Source organism: Drosophila melanogaster, chromosome X, assembly GCF_000001215.4.
Source record: "Drosophila melanogaster chromosome X".
Classification (NCBI taxonomy): Eukaryota; Metazoa; Arthropoda; class Insecta; order Diptera; family Drosophilidae; genus Drosophila; species Drosophila melanogaster.
In genome coordinates this window covers 10,410,197-10,426,631 of record NC_004354.4, presented here as the reverse complement: position 1 = coordinate 10,426,631, position 16,435 = coordinate 10,410,197, and the positions used below count along the sequence as shown (strand labels likewise).

Sequence of the window (16,435 nt, the reverse complement as noted above, 5' to 3'; positions counted from 1 at the left end):
ACCCTTGATTATTTAACCGATGGGGCCTTACATTAATTTTGTTAGAAAGTAAGCACATTCAAAATTCTATCTAAGGTACATTGGTACATGGTACCCTTTGTAACCAGATATTCAGCTTGATTTCTTATGTCTATTTTATTGTCCCAGACTTGACTTATAACTCTGCTTTATTCAAACCCCTATTGCCTTTCGTGAGTGGTAATGTTTAACTGTCTGGATGACGAACTGTTTCAATGATTTGGTTTCCTCTTGAAACCCCACTTCAGATCAGCATTCCAAGCCCCTTAGCCACTTGTTTGCACTGCCCCACGGATTTTTATGAGCAGCACGTTGAGTCCGTTCGTTCGTCTGGCAATCCGTCAGGAATTCCGTAGCCGGATGCTGACATCTCACGTGCGCCCTTGGATATGTGTACGTTGTACACCGTTGGGGTATACTCGCATATGTATAATGGACACAAAATGATGGGTGCCATTGTTCCTTGAAAGTGTAGTGCCTTCGGGCGGTTTGGTGCACTTAAACCAATTGAAAATCAATTTCATTTAACTAAAAGCCAAACAAATGTTTGCCATTGCCTCTCCGAATGCTTTGTGCATTGTTTCAGGTCCTTGCGCGAGATTTCTATGGATTCTTCGAGCACTCTTTGGACGGTTGACCGAAAACTTTCGAATTCAACTTTTCGCATTTTTATTAAATTTGACATGGAATAATTTATTTGTTCCTGACATCCCATTTTCGTTGGCCCACGACCCAAAACGAAATTTGGTTAGCCAATGGGGTTCCTCTCGCTCCACATCATCATAAAGTGGAGGGTCCTCTGACACAAACACCAACAAGGACCGATACACACACACATATATATATATATACTGGCACAGGCATAATTAAATAAATTTGATTTTAATAACTTGCCGAACGACATGAGCCGGTAAAGATAAAGAAAAGCTGCCCGAAAATAGGCCTCAGCAAACAGAGGAGACAAAAAAGCTGGGAAGTATATACAAAGAATATTCCACTGAAAAAAAAATCGTTTGAGGTTTGTAAAAAGCAAATATTTCATGTATTTGTCCAGTGATGAGTTTAAATATTATGCGAAAAGATTGACTGTTATGTGATAGAAGTATTAGAGTAGTAATTTAAGCCCAGCTCACTTTCTTAAACACTCTCACTTGCATCCCAGGAGATAAACCACTTTATAACATTTGCGGTTCGGTTGGGCTTAAAGAGAATTCAGGACAACGAGTGCCTGAAGGACACGCTTTCGTTGTCCTGAGCAACCTGAGAGTACACGCGCAAATGATTAAACTTTTATAAATATTCATTTGAGTGAGCCACAAGTACTTTATGCGAAACGTATACATGTTAAAACGAAGCGAACTTCTTAATTACCGCATTTAAAGGTTTTTACCAATTGTAAAAGCCTTGGAGAAAATCAATAGATTATCACGTGAATACCTTGGCAGAGGAAAATTACAGATGTGCATAATCAAATGCAAATGAAAAAGTACACAAAAACGAAAGAAGCGAAAATAAAGCCAAATGATAAATAAATAAAAATATTATATTCTTGCCGGGCGAATAAGTAAGAGAATCAATTATGCCAATCTGAGTTTCGGCTGAAATCGAAATGCTAAGCTGCGCCATGCCTCCATTCATTTGCCTCTCTTCTCATTTCAGGAGGCCCTGATGAAGCGCCTTGGCGATGGAGCCCATCCCTTCACCCTCTCGCTATCCTCCTACGCCCCACCCAGTGTCCAGTTGGTGCCCGCCAAGCGCTATTACGGAGCTCCCATTGGCACCAGCTACGATGTTCGCTGCTTCATCGGTAAGTCTTGGGATCGCCTGGGACGTAAGGATTATATTGAGGGGAATCTACATCAACCATTCGGCAGTAGAGATTAAAATGAATCCTTTGAATATTGAATACATATAAAAATACATCTGAATTGAATCTTAACACTTGTAGGGGAGGAAAACAAGAAGCAGGCTGTCTAGCTAGCTACTAAATATTAAGTCGAAAAATATTAAATTGCTTACACGTTATTACAAAAATGGCCCATCCCCGGACCTTAAGGTCCTGGTCATGTTTAAGCACATATATACTCGCTGACTACAAAAGTGGTCTGGAGTGGAGTGGAGTGTCTTGGGACTGGGTCAATTGACGGACATCTGGCTTTCACCTGAAGCACTCACCCACAGAAACCACCTGACACAACTCACAACGCACACCCCCACACCCGCCCAATCAAACCCATTGAAACGCCATCAAAGATCCAGACATCGTCGCCAACTGAATCCAGTGGTGACTTGGACTGTAACAATCAAGTCGATATCCAGCGCTCAATTATATGTGTATAAATATCCATTTAAACACCAATGGCCCCGCCCCCAACAGTCTACCTTCCCTCAAATCGAATCGTATCCAATCGAATCGAATTTATCACTGACGTCAGTGCAAGGGGGATTTATTTTCACTTTTTGTTTTTCAGTTTTGTTTTGTTTTTTTTTTTTTGTTTTTATTCGACGGGGGGCGTCTCGAAAAGGGACAGCCCCAGTTAATATAAAAGCGCGAAGGAAAGCTATTTTTATAAATTCAATTTGACACATACGTCCATAAAAATCCAATTAAACTCGTTAGTTTTAAAAACAAAATACGAAAATATATATCAAATGCTTCGAGTGCAAATAGGCTTAAAAACTTGTCAGCAACATAATAAACGCCCAGCGCAAGTGTATAATAAAATCAATATTAAAAGCCGTCGGGTCGGATTCAGGATCAGATACAGATACAAATTCAGATCCAGATTAAGATTCTGTTGATATTATTTTAGTCGCTGAGTGACGCCCGAGGGTAAAACCGACTATGTCCGTGATGCCATATATATATATTTTTTTGGTCGGAATATACGGACTGTAATATCCTGTCAGCTGAAACTGTGCGTTTTGGACAGTGCCGCCAGCCAAGACAAAACTCTGTCCAACTTCCCAGCACCAAGCACTCATCATCACTCCCACTTCCGACTTCCCACTTCTGAGTGCCAGCCAACGCCTCTGTCTCTAGCACTCGTACAATTGTTGAATATGGCATGCAAAGCCCAACTGCGGTTGCTCCAGGCAACCCACGCAGGACACAGGACGTAGGCCACAGGACGCAGGACATCTTGGGCAGAAACGGGGGCTTTGCGTTGGCTGGGACATGGACAGAACCTGCTCCAGCTGCCGCTGCTACTGCTGCTGCTGATGCCTCTGTGGCTCCGTAATTACACGATATCAGCCGGTTGCTGGACCAGAATCCCTATTTCGCCAAATGCCAGCAAGTTTGGGGCAATGTGGTTCGCTGCACAACTTACGATGGAAAATGGGAAATTTATGGTCAGAATTAGGATGAGTAAGCGTATTCGAACATATTGTTTTATTGTTGGATCGAGAAAAAGAAAAGATGCACTCCATGACAACCGGTTGAATCAAGGAGTTGCAGTAATTAATCTGGACTAAATGCCAGCCGATTGTAATTCCAAATGGCATATCTGTTCATTAATTTCGTCATTTACCTTGTTTAACCAGCAGTTTCGAAGTTAGAAAGGGCAAATGGAAATTGAATGCGTTATTTGTAATTTGATAATTTGCAGGGGATATTCCAATCAATTATTATTGATGATATAATTATTTCAAATTACGTGATAGCTTAAAATGAAAATGATTTCAAGAGAACAATGGGAGCAACCTTAAGTCCACAATTCGTTGTTAATTAAGTACTTACATATAAATCGTTGAAAGATAAGTAAATGAATAAGAACAATGATAAAAATACTATAATATTTTGATAAGATAAATATGAGATCTGTATCAAAATGCCATCCAAATTCACTGGGTTTTGAAAATCACTGATATGGACAACATATGCACAATACACCTACTATAACTTAAAGCCCCATTATCATGATCGCACGCCCCTCATCCCGTATCGTTCGTATCGCCCCCGTATCCAATCCCATAGAGCTTCTGAGCGACGACGAGCCAACGTGAGCAGAAGCCAAGATCAAGCGCCCCAATCCGCTGGCCAGGTGGGTCTCCCGGCTCTGCTGCCGCGGCTGCTGTGCTTGTATGTGCACGGCCCCCGACCAAGGTATATGAGGCAATATCTGATTGATCTGATTGTGAAATGGTTGTGTGGAATGTGGACATCGATTCCGGATCGAATCGCATCGGATTGGATTGAATTGGATTGGATTGGATCGGTTCAAGTCGAATCGAATCCGATCGGATCGGCCATGCTATCGGTGTCGTCTTTGTCCTGTTGCTGCTCGTGATCGTGCTCCTTTCCATTTCCGTTTCCGTTTCTAAATCTCTTTCCGTTTCTCTTTTTGTTTACTCTTACGTTCCATTCCGTTCCATTCCAAATTCTTGGTGTTGTGGCTTGCTCTATCTTTTACTCCTTTACCCTGTCCTTGTCTTTATATCTTTTTTGTACACCCCCCTCTCAGTGTTGGGAAAATCAATTATTTAATAATACCCTAAACTATTATTTTCGCTTGTTTTCTTAAAAAAAGAAACTTCCATTATCTTTTTCAAGAGATTTTATAGAGATTACATGAAAGTTAAACTGTCAACACTTCGCTAGCCTCCACCTGTTCCCTTCCATTGTTGTGCTCCATCTCTTTTGCTGTTTGATATAGCCCACCTGTTAGAACCCCGTATCGTGTCCTTCCTCCGACTTGCATCTCTCCATCTACCCATTTACCACTTTCATATGTATGTGCTCCACCTTCATTTGTTTCATGTTGAGTGTGTTTGCTATCCGTTCAAGTGGCCGGCTGCCTGCCTGAGGTAATCGAAAATAAAATAACGAATCTCATGATCTCATGACTTGCCATTCGGACGATCGACGGACCAGGACTGCAAAAACAAAAATTTAAAACACCAGCAAAATTATAAGGATATTTCGCCTAGAAAGTCCTTGCAACAATTGAAAAGCTTTCGCAAGCGTCGGCGGCGGCAACGGCAGCGGCAAACGAACTTTTGAATTCTTATACCTAAATCAAATAATCAATTTCCCGCCCACTCTTTCGTTCTCTGTCTATTTTTTCAACTGACGGTTTAGCGGACAAAACGGATGAGAAATTCCATCGTCGGGCTTCGGTGAAGATGGGCGTACGGGTCATCTATCGCACGGATGTCTTTCATCAGCATTTGGCGCCCGAGCAGTATGCCGCCTTCGCCGGGCGTCAAAACATCGCCCAATCGCCGCCGGCCAGTGCCACGCCCCCGTCGTGCGGCGAGGGCGGCGAACAGCATACAACTCACACCCAACAGCAATCGCAATCGCAGCCCAGTAGCGGATCCAAGCACAAGTCGAAGTCCGAGCGCGGTGACTCCTTCCCCAAGCTGCGTCTCTCGCCAAAATCCTTTCGATTCAGCGGTCGTTTCGGACGCAGCAAGAGCGAGATCGAAAAGTGTCCCAATGATCCTTTCCACAGCTACAGCAAGTCCTTCCAGGAGGTGAGTTTAAATTGAATGTGATGGCCAATATTGTGCCTATAAAAACAACCCTTACCGACTTTCAGCACTGCGACAGCATGTTGCCACCGCACACTGGAGCCGGGGTCACCGGCGGAATCGGTGGCGTCAGTGTGGGTCCTTGTGGCGGTCCTCAAGGATCCGTCGACAAGCCCTTCCTGCTGCACGACGGCCGGGTGGGATTGAGGGCCAGCTTGGACAAGGGCTGGTACACACACGGCGAGGACGTTCAGGTGACCGTCAATATACGCAACGATAGCCGCAAGACGGTCCGTAAAGTACGGGTAAGTTGCAATGGCCAGCCCAGGAGTTACCCATTCTACCAGATGGCTCGGGAATTCCTCAACCATTTCTCTGGTTATGCAGGCAATCATTTAAAATGCCATAACGCATACGCAACGTGGTACAGTCGAGGTGAAGGCTGAAAAACTGTTGCTTTTAGGTCTCACCTGGAATGCAGGCTTTTGTGGGAAATATCTAAGGTGGCTGGTGAAAAGCCATGGGTGTGCCTAGGTAAATGGAAAACGAATTAATTTGATTGGTCTTAAAACGTTTTAATGAAACCTTAAGCAATTTTGATTCAAAGCGGCAATTACTAAAGTACTTAGTACAAAAGTTGTAATTTAGAAAACAATAGTCGCATTAGTCGGCGGGTTGTCGATTAGGTCAGTAATTGGCTTTTGTTTAAAGGATTAGTGTCCCTGTAAGGAACTTAACTGTCGGCGCCACTGATTTAAGTTGCATGCCCCTGCTTGGCAACGAGCAGTGAAAACTATATTCATCGTAGTCGACTTTATTCCTAGGATACACACACACACACACACACACACACACACACACAACCACACACTCACTGCGGTACATAATCTGCATTGGCACTTCGTCTATGCAAACTGGAGGGGTTTGCAGGAGGTTTTGATATCCATTACTTGGCGGGTGTGCCTGAAACTGGGAACATCTTAAATCTATTAAATCAAATTTGATGTTGACTTCAAAGTTTTCGAGGGTGCACAAGGCACGTTATTAATTAAATGCAAAACATACATATATTTAATCACATAAGCAGGCAGCCCATTGTTGAGTCAGTGCCTCTTGTGATTGGTGTTTGCAAGGACTTGCTGCAAGTTATGACAGTTAATCAAACGCTCCCTTGGGCCAGACACTTCTAGTTAAGCTGATTGTGAGTTGCTTAGCTCCAACCTTCCAATGGCAATGAGTTTCGATGCCGAATGAATAACGGTGGGGATTGATTTGCAGTTTACTGGGTTATTCGAGGCGGGTGCTTCCTGGACTTTCCATTGTCTTTTGCTTGGTCCGTTGCTGTAACACTCATCACACACACACACTCACACACACATCGCTTTCCACCTCAAGCCCTATTCTAATGAAATATAGCAATTACCAAAGATAATTTTCAAATTACTGCATGCCCATTGAATGTGATTCAATTAGAGACTCCTGTTTTCCCAAGCAAGACAAAAGGTGGAAATAACAAAAGGCAGCTTAAACATAGATTTTAACGAGGCCTTAAACCATTGGTTTAAGCTTAACATAAAAATGGTGGCTTAAAAGAACAACGAAAAAATATAGTTAAAAACCTTAGAAAAAGAGTTAATGTTCTTATGCCTAGACTTTTAAGAAATTGATTGATTTGGCTGCGAATTACTTGACATTATAACCCAGCATGCTGAACTTCTTAAAGCTCTATTATTTTAATATTATCATATGCAAAACCTTGGAATTTCTTCCTTACCCGACATCGCGTGCTAATCGCTGTGGGGTAATGGAAAGATTACCCACGCACCTGGTTTTGCCTCAAATGAAGGGAATGACAGACAGAAAGACAGGTGTACAGAAAGTGGGGTGGCGACAAATCGAAAGGATCCCATGGGTCCAAGGGCTCCAGGACTCCAGGACTCCAGGACTCCAAGACAGGCAGTTGATTCCTTAAGCACACCCACTCACGCACATATGCAAATTGCGCTTAGCCGAATGAAATTGTCAAGCGAAGGACACTCAGCCCCCTTTCCGCACAGATTGCTCAAGGGGAGGGGGGAGGAAAAGGATATGAAAGGCTGGCAAAAGACGCAGTTAAAGTGAAAATTGTGTTTATACATTTTATGGGCTTTATTACACCCCCCCACCCCTCGTTATTCAGCTTGACTTTTTATTGTGCCCCGAAGGCCTTTCTATGTGAGCCGCACACACCTTTCTTCTGGCTCCTTTGGCATTCATAGAGCCTCCATGTGTTCACGCCTGCCAGCCTGCCACCATGCCACGCCTACAAACACGCCGACGCCTACCGTAAAAGGCAGACTGTATTTAACGGGAAATGGAGCGCACAAAAGTGTGCTGTAGTTTTACATTGTGCCGGGCTATGCCTAATCCGTGCCCAACCCTCCCCTTCCCATTTCTTTTTTTTTATCCTTTTTTTGCGTATCTACTCCAGATGAACCATCAACGTTCCCTGATCACGTACTTCAAGAACACGAAGATGAAAAACGACTTAATGTAGCAATAGATTATTGTACTGCAGTCTCTATTTTATATTTTAAATTTAAAAAATATATATATGTATATAACAGGAAATAATACGCCTAGTTGGCCCTATTTATTTATAAACAGTCTTCATCTTAGCTGTGCCACATTTTATGGCCAAGTTATGGGGTTAAATCCCGTTGGATTATATCAGATTTAGACACCATATTTATTTTTTTCTTTTAATAATATATAATCAGTATTTCTTCGATGGCAATAAAATCACTTGTGCATTAAATACAAATGAAACATCATAAATCGTTGAATTCGTAACAAAATGCACTATCCACCTGCATTTAAACTGGGAAACTTTTGTTAATGTAAATTTTTGTATAAGGCAAGAAGTTTAAGGATCTTGTTGTGCAAGTAGACATTATAGAAATTTTAATTTATATTAATGATAAAAATGTCAAATGAAGTCGAGATGCTTAACAGCAGGTATTGGTGTCATTCATTGGCCCTCTGCAGATCTGTGCTAGATTAGATTAATTGGTTAATCCGGTGACTCTGCAGCGTCCTCCTCTTCCTGCTCAGATGGCATCGGGCTGATCGGGTTGTGAAGTACATAACGATGGTATATGTCCATTGCCAACGAGCTAAATATGTCATATACATTCATTCCACTCTTGGCGGAAACCTCTTCAAAGCCGAGTGCCCCACGATGGGCATAGTTGAACCCCTGCTCCATGCTCACCTGGCGATGGTTCGGATCATCACTTTTGTTGCCCACCAGCAGGACGGTTACCTTATCCGGACACATGCGCCGTATCTCCTTCATCCAGCCATCGATGTTTTGGAAACTTTTGGACGACGTTATGTCGTAGACGAGCAGTATGCCATGGGCACTGCGATAATTGGACGGCATCAGCGAATTGAAGCGCTTGTCGCCGGAGGTATCCCAGACCTGCAGCATCATCACCCGACTGACCAGCTCCACGCTGCGCGCCTTGACATCTATGCCCATCGTTCTCAGGTATTTCTCGGTGAATCGGTCATCCGAGAAACGCATTAGCAGGCAGGATTTGCCCACGCCGCTGTCACCCAGGACGAGAACCTTAAACAGATAGTCGAAGTGGCTCATCGTCAAGTCGGTTTGGTTTAATATGTATAACGATTCGACTGAAGTGATAATCTTAGCTTGGGTTGTTCTGCGTTTTATTTTTTTGCTGAGAAAGGATGTTTGAACAAAATGTTTCAAAGTACTCTACTTTTGAATAGGTCCATCAATTGGGATTTGAACATATTTTGAAATTGATTTAGTAGTTACAAGTTATGGAGAAAACCCGATTGTAAGTATCCGATTTTTGGCAATATTTATATTATGTTATTTTTTTGCTAAAAAATAATCGGTATTTTCTCAATAGCAATAAAAATAATTGTCCAAATGTGGAATGTCATACCTCGTTGAATTCGTAATAAAATTCCCTATCGACCTGTATTCAAAGTTGGAAATTCTAATTTTTTGCCATTTTTCGCAAATTTAGATGATGGTACCCCTTATCAAAAATGCGAAAATTGTAAAAAAATTTTTTTTTGGGAATCATAAAAATAGTGATAGGGATGGTTAGCTATACTTAATGGCAGTACAAAACAGTCTTTATTTTAGCGGTGATATATTTTTTGACCAAGTTATGGAGAAAACACCGCATATCCGTTTTTTGGGAAATTTTATTTTTTTCGTACAAATAATCTGTATTTTCTCATTGTTAATAGAAATAATTGTCCAAAAGGGGAACGTTATACCTCGTTGAATTCGTAACTAAATTTCCAATCGATTTGAATTTAAACCTGTTCGTTTTTATTTTCGGAAATTTTTCGTATATTTTGAAAAATGTATATTTTATGCAAATATTTTATTGTCCAAGCGGTACAACCGGACGACGGAATATGCTGGTTCCGGCCTTATGGCTGAGTGGCTGCAAATTGGCTGCCGATGTCATACAAGGAGGAAAGAATCAGATGGCTCTCTGTAGCATTGAATCGCCATTTAATTACGGGCCGGATATTACGCATACGACATGGGGCCGTAGCTGGAGCAATCCTCACACTCACTCGGTCGACAGACTTGAATGCATCTAAATACAAGAAAATGGAACTCGAGGCTACTGCAGTATGCATATAGCGAGCACAACTCAATCCTAGAAGTACTTCAGGACTTTAAACGAAATGCAATATGTTCTATCCTGCTGCCTGCCGCCTGTCAATTGTTATTGTTTATTTTTTTTTATTGTAGCCCCATTATTTTCACAGCACATTGTTCAATAATGAATAGAATAGAACACTACAGTCATCGACAGATACAAGTTATGATACTCACACATGGAAGAGTGTGTCTTTTCTCTATTTTAGAGCTGAACTGATGACAAGGTTATGTGCACGTATATACATTTATTAAGTGAATTATATCTGTTAGCCAAATAAGGAGTATTTGAGGCCTATATTTTTCCAACATACAAATGCATATATAATTTAGCATTTCGTCTTTGTTGAAGTGATTTTTTTTTTCGAAGTAGAGAAACGGCCATTAAGCTAACCGAAACCTTAGGAAAATGTCGGAAAAAAGGTCAAGGCATTCATAACGAAGCCAATCAAAGAGTTAACTGATGCATATTACCATTTGGGATAATCGGCTGTTATATGAAAAGGCGAACATTTGATTGATTGCTGCTGACATTGGATGCACGAAAAAAGAAATCTGAGCAATTCGATTTTATATTTTAATGCTCGTCTGATATTTTATTTCATTTTGAAAATGAATAAGAAATCTGGACTCTACATTATTTCAAATTGATTCCAAGGAAGTGAACAGAAATGTGAGAAATTGTAGCAAGCACTTGTGAGATGGTTAAAATATTTATGTTTATTAAGAATAACATAGTTTTCGGTTTGCCATTCGCCGAACTCAGGGGAATGCAGCAGCATTTACAGAATCACATATTGTGAACCGGAAAACTAGTCAACATCTGGTCTGCATAATTTAAAGGACCTGCCAAATTGCCTGTTTTTGTCAAATTTCAATTCTCAAATGGCCCAGCGCATTGGTTAAAAGCAGTAAATAATATTCTCAATTGGTTGTGCTTCGCTTTGTTCCATTTGTTGCCGTTTTGGGCGGCAAAGGGAGAGTCCTTGCGTCCTTTCTACTCGTTGTGAGACTCAAGCCAAAGTCCTTGTCCATTTGTGACAAGTTTCTGCCATCTTTTATGCAATCGCATAATTCGATTTGATTTGATGGCCTTTTCCGTGCACCTCACGCCCATTTTGTACTTTTTGAGCCCCAGCAAGAGAGTCTAAATGTTGATACCAAAGCGAGATTTCTTGTGGGCAAAAGGACCGCCTGGTCCTCCAGCTCATTTATTTTATTTTCATCGTGCACTTTGCGCCTTATTAAATATGTACGTTTCTTTGTGTGTGTGTGTGCGATTCTGAATGCCGAGATTGCTTTGTACTTGCTTCCCTTTTTTTTTTTTTTTTGTAGTCAACCAAAGTCAGCGAGCAAATGTCAAAAGTTACCTTGGGTTCTTGGGTAACGTGGACATCTGTTCCCCAATTTCCATCGTCGCTGTGGAGGTGGCATTGTTGGTGTGGAGCGTTTGAAGGAGCTGGGTGCCAGCAACAAGTCCTTAGGCGGACGAAAGTCCTTTGGCCCCACAGCCAATTGAAAGTCGCCCAGCAGTCGCACAAAGAAAGACGGCGACTCAAATGACGACCATTTAAATGCTATACGGAATTGAAAACTGTGAACTGAACGACTCGATGGTAGATTTTGATTGCTCATTTCGATTGGTGCGAGTGCGAATACGATTTTCACGGACTCTTGAATACAAAAATCAAACGAATATAGGCCCATGTGTATGATGCACTGAGAAATTTTGAATTGAATTCATTAGTTAACTGTTGAAAAGTTTAACTCAGAAATTTGAACTTATATTATTTTATTATGAAATAATAGCTGCTTCTTGGGCCAACATGGCGGATGGCCACATAAGGCCACATAAGGAAATACCAAAAAAAAATAAATGTAGCCTAAATTACCGATAAAAAGCGGTAAAATCTCGCAACCAAAAATCGACACTGATGAGCTGCCAATATGTGAGTCCTGGCCCGGGCTTAATTTATTATTTCAGCTATTTCCTCTGATTTTTCCTACCCTCTTTGGTTTTTTTTTTTCCATTTTCCCGCATGGCCATTCTTACACGGCCACTTGAATGGACGGTAATTGAGGGCATTATCTCAGATTGGCTGGGAGATTTCGACCAGGGACATTTTGTCCGCAGCCATAAAATAACGCTGAACATCGTTTGAGCTTGTCCAAAAACAAACAGATGCCAAGAGGTTAACTAATGGAATTTCACTGACTAGACAATACTCTACTGGGAAACTTGTGCAAAAAGTTGATTTAGAAGTTGAATCTTATTATCTTAAAAAATTGTGCCACATTTGACTGATTTGAATAGATATTTTTTTATAATTTATATCTTTTAGCTAATAACTGAGGAACGAAGACCTGCGAATTTCTCAGAACAGTGTATCTAAGAGTAGTGTAGAGTACTTTTCTATTGGATTATTATGTGTTCAGGTTATGCGCTTTGGCCAAAATTGTTGGGCGTAACCCACTGAAATTGTCTTCTCCAATTACACACACCCGTCACCTTTTCGCCATTCTGTGCTTCACTTTTCACCCACTTGTCTTCCATTAATATATGTATCTCCATTTCTGGATTTTCTTTTGGGCTCACCCCGAACAGGTCTGCGCCATCCAGCACGTCGACGTTTGCATGTTCAACAACGGCAAATTCAAGAATGTGGTGGCCGATTCGGATAATGTAACACCGCCGGTGGATCGCACAGTGGCCGCTGGAGCCTCGTTGAACACCACGGTGACGCTCCGTCCGCAACGCGGTCCCACCAAGAACTGGATCGCCCTGGAGGACACTTTGCAGCGGAGCACCGAGCCGGAGGAGATCACCGGCGCCATTGCTGCTTCGGCCATCCGCTCGCCTCACTTTGTGATGCAGAACGCCCAGCTGTTGGGCGGTTGCGGCCATCCGTTGGGCAGTCCGGCCCTGGTTACTCCACATCCACACCTCTGGCAGCCGGGCTCGCAAGGTCAGGGTCAGCCTGGTAATCCCAACTCCGGCGGCGGCAATGAGGAGCGCAACGTGTTCGCCATCTATGTGTCCTACTATGTCAAGGTGAAGCTCACCCTGAGCGGCATGGGTGGCGAGCTGTCCCTGAAGTTGCCCTTCGTCCTGGTCCATGTGGATGAGACACAGCGTCCGGGGTTTGCCTCCGCTACGCTGGGCGAGCTGCGTATGGAGATGGAGCGTCTGGCCCTACATGATGCACCCGTGGGCAAGCGTAATGGTCGACGCCAGGCACAGCCCACTTCCGCGGAGATCGGAGATGGACCCTCCACCAGTGCGGCCGCCGCCGCTGCAGCCGCTGCTGCAAAGTCAGCCTCCCAATCCTCTGGCCAGTCAGGCGGGCATCTGGACATGATCGAGAGCCTGGACGATGAATTCAACATCACGGTTCCGGTGCCAAGGAACGGCTCCCATAAGCGGCGCTTGCAGCGCAGCGAGACCTTGGCCCGCGATCTGGAGGAGCACGAGGAGCATGGTCCGATGCCCGAGGAAGAGGACCATATCGTTCAGATCCATTTGGAGCAGGTGTCACCAGACAGGGACGAAATGCAGCAGGAGGAGCAGCGTGTGCAGGAGGAGCAGGTGAGCCACGCACCCGGAGCCGAGACCGGTGCAGTCCCCAAGTCATCGAATGTGTGATTCTGATTGTGGTCCCAGATGTTTGCCAAACGCAAGAGGAAGCCGTAGTACCGGATTCCCAAACTCGTAGCATAGGAATAGTCCAAAGTCCAATTACCATTTCCGAGGACGCGAAAATCGATCGGACAATACAGTTTTTTTTTTCGTTCTTCAACCGATCAACCGATATATAGTTATTTATATTTTGGTTACATTTCTAGAGCAGTTTCCTGTTCTTATTTAAGACTGTTAAACAGTTTTGTGCTCTAGCAATACCATTCAAACGTCCAAACACTATTAATTTGTGACAAATATTATAACGTACGTCTATTGAATTGCAGGTTTGAAGTTGTTTAATAAAGACGCTATAATTTTTTCGATTCAGCAGCAAAGTTTAAAAATAAAACTTTTCGACCTAAGCTGCTTCAAATGTTTTAAAACGTTTTTAAAAGTATAAGCACCAACTCTCGTAGTTGCGGCCACTGTAAATTTTAATGGATAACCATTCAGTTTCGGTTTCAGCAGTCAAATGTCCGGAGTTAGAAGATAGTTACCGTACCCATTATGAAGGGTGGGAATTCGAAAGAAGGAGTATATAGGTATTAAAAAGTAGATGGTTTCCAAAATCGGAGAGAAAGAAATCCAAAAATGAATTAGATGGCAACGGCATTCCCTAGGAATTAGACAATGAATTGAGGTGAAATTTTTGCAGTTTGATTAAAACGGATGTGAACGAGTTGCGACGAAGGAGTTGAAATTGAGGTAGTCGTAGATATAGTTAAGATTTATTATTTGATATTAGCCATGCAATGCGTTGAAATTGATGATATTTTGCGTGGATTGGCAGGAATGTGTGGCTATGTTATAAAACGGCATCAACAGTATTGAAATTGAAAGGCAAGCCAACCCAAAAGCAAAATCAAAACATATATATTTACATAGATCGTAAGTGAGTGTGGTTCGATATGCAATTAAGCATTAATTTACAAACAAAAGTACACGAAAATGCCAATTGAAAGCCCATTTTTCAACTCGCACAGATGTATGTCACCACTAGGGATATACTATCTAAATAATTATGTATTTACTGAATATTAAATGTTTGATGTGTATTTACAAAACGACAAGGAAATATATTACAGAGGCCAAAGGCAGAGGCAAACACACACACACACACACATAAAAAAATTGAAAATTGGGTGTAAAAATCTCGTTGCGGTTTCAAGCTGACAAAACGTATTTACAAGTAATCAACCAACCAAGCAACCAAAAAATACAAAATGACAAACACAACACATATCTGTGGGTTTACTGGCTTTTGTTGCCAACGTCAATGTATTATTGTCGCAATGTATTGATTTAAATCTATGGTCAAATAAGGTGAATTAAGCAGACAGTTGTCACTCGCTAAAGGTAATTCTCTATATGATTATGGAAGAACTAAATTTAACGACAAAGTTCCGAACAGTATGGTAAACACCCACGAAGGATCGACACTATAGCTATAGTTTTTTAAATCGTATTGAGACACCTAGTATATCTGAATGATGGAGTTTTGAATAAATTGTGGAAATATCCTGTTTGATGAAAGCAGGACAAACTTAAACCACCAAGAAATGAGAAACTATGATATCGAAAATTTTTAATGTTAGCAGTACGAAAAATCCACTTCTACATACTACGATGATGAGAAAAAATGAAAAACTGACAACAATATTAATAGTATTTATGTGTATATGTGTCTAGAGTTAATGTGCAACATTAAAAAACACACTGAATAATGATGAATTTATGAATGTAACACGATTAGGCAATCGCTATGCTCGGCTTACGCAATCTGTGTGCAGATCGACATCCTGATCGATATAGACATTTAAATCTAAATAGAACTATATATATATATATATATATATATTTATGTGGATGTTGCTTTGACAAGCCAAGCTACTACTTCAATTTCGAAACCAAAAAACAAAAGCAAAAAAAAAAAACGCTACACTAACGCAAAGGCGAAAAAAATAAACTTAAATGTGATGCATTTCTATGAATACACTAAATGAATACATAACCCTATATACAATCATATATGTATACACTGTATCGATGGCTATTTAGTATTAAGACTCTCGATCCGCAACCGCATTCCCTTTACTTTAAGAGCTGGACTCTAATCGCAGCCAAGGATTGCGCAAACATTTTGGTTCCCCTCCTATCCCATTCGATTCCGTTGTCCTTTCTGTCTCCGGAGCTCCAGAGCTACCACAGCCAATTGATTGATGATGAATCCTGGCCATGGTCAGCAGCTGAAAGTGGGTGGAACTCCATCCATAACCATGGATACTGCGCGATGGACTCTGGGGGCAGGCAGGCCGTCCTGGAACATCTGAGAATTTAATGAAATAAATGTTAAACATAAAATATCACAAAATTCTCGCTTGTTTTCACTCTCAGCATGGCGATGGGGATTGTTTTCATTCTGTTTGCTTGGGGTGCAGGAGAATGGAATGGAAGACGCAGTTGCCAGCAGGAGGTCCAAGATATTTGGCTCTTTGGGCCAACCATTAAGCGACCTAGCTGGCTAACATGGCTTGTCCCTCTGGCAATCAGCATGGAGCTGT

At 41.9% G+C, this 16,435-nt stretch overlaps 2 protein-coding genes across 3 annotated transcripts in view; one reads left to right on the top strand and one right to left on the bottom strand.

The window, feature by feature from the left end:
* CG32683 (uncharacterized protein) overlaps window positions 1-16,241 on the top strand; it is a 44,505-nt gene extending 28,264 nt beyond the window's left edge. For both annotated transcript variants that reach the window (NM_167230.2, NM_001298155.1), the window contains 4 exons: window positions 1,678-1,825; window positions 5,102-5,499; window positions 5,565-5,801; window positions 12,801-16,241. In NM_167230.2, the coding sequence (NP_727419.1) occupies window positions 1,678-1,825; window positions 5,102-5,499; window positions 5,565-5,801; window positions 12,801-13,838 (1,821 nt within the window). In that variant the 3' untranslated portion in view covers window positions 13,839-16,241. The remainder of the gene's footprint in view (window positions 1-1,677; window positions 1,826-5,101; window positions 5,500-5,564; window positions 5,802-12,800) is intronic.
* On the bottom strand, window positions 8,413-9,203 carry RabX2. Its single transcript, NM_132399.3, has one exon. The coding sequence runs from the start codon at window positions 9,134-9,136 to the stop codon at window positions 8,549-8,551; it is 588 nt and encodes a 195-aa protein (NP_572627.1). The 5' UTR covers window positions 9,137-9,203; the 3' UTR covers window positions 8,413-8,548.
* Window positions 16,242-16,435: the final 194 nt, after the last annotated feature.

Excerpts from the sequence above, each read along its gene's own strand:
- RabX2 (NM_132399.3), bottom strand. The coding sequence starts at position 9,136 with ATGAGCCACTTCGACTATCTGTTTAAGGTTCTCGTCCTGGGTGACAGC.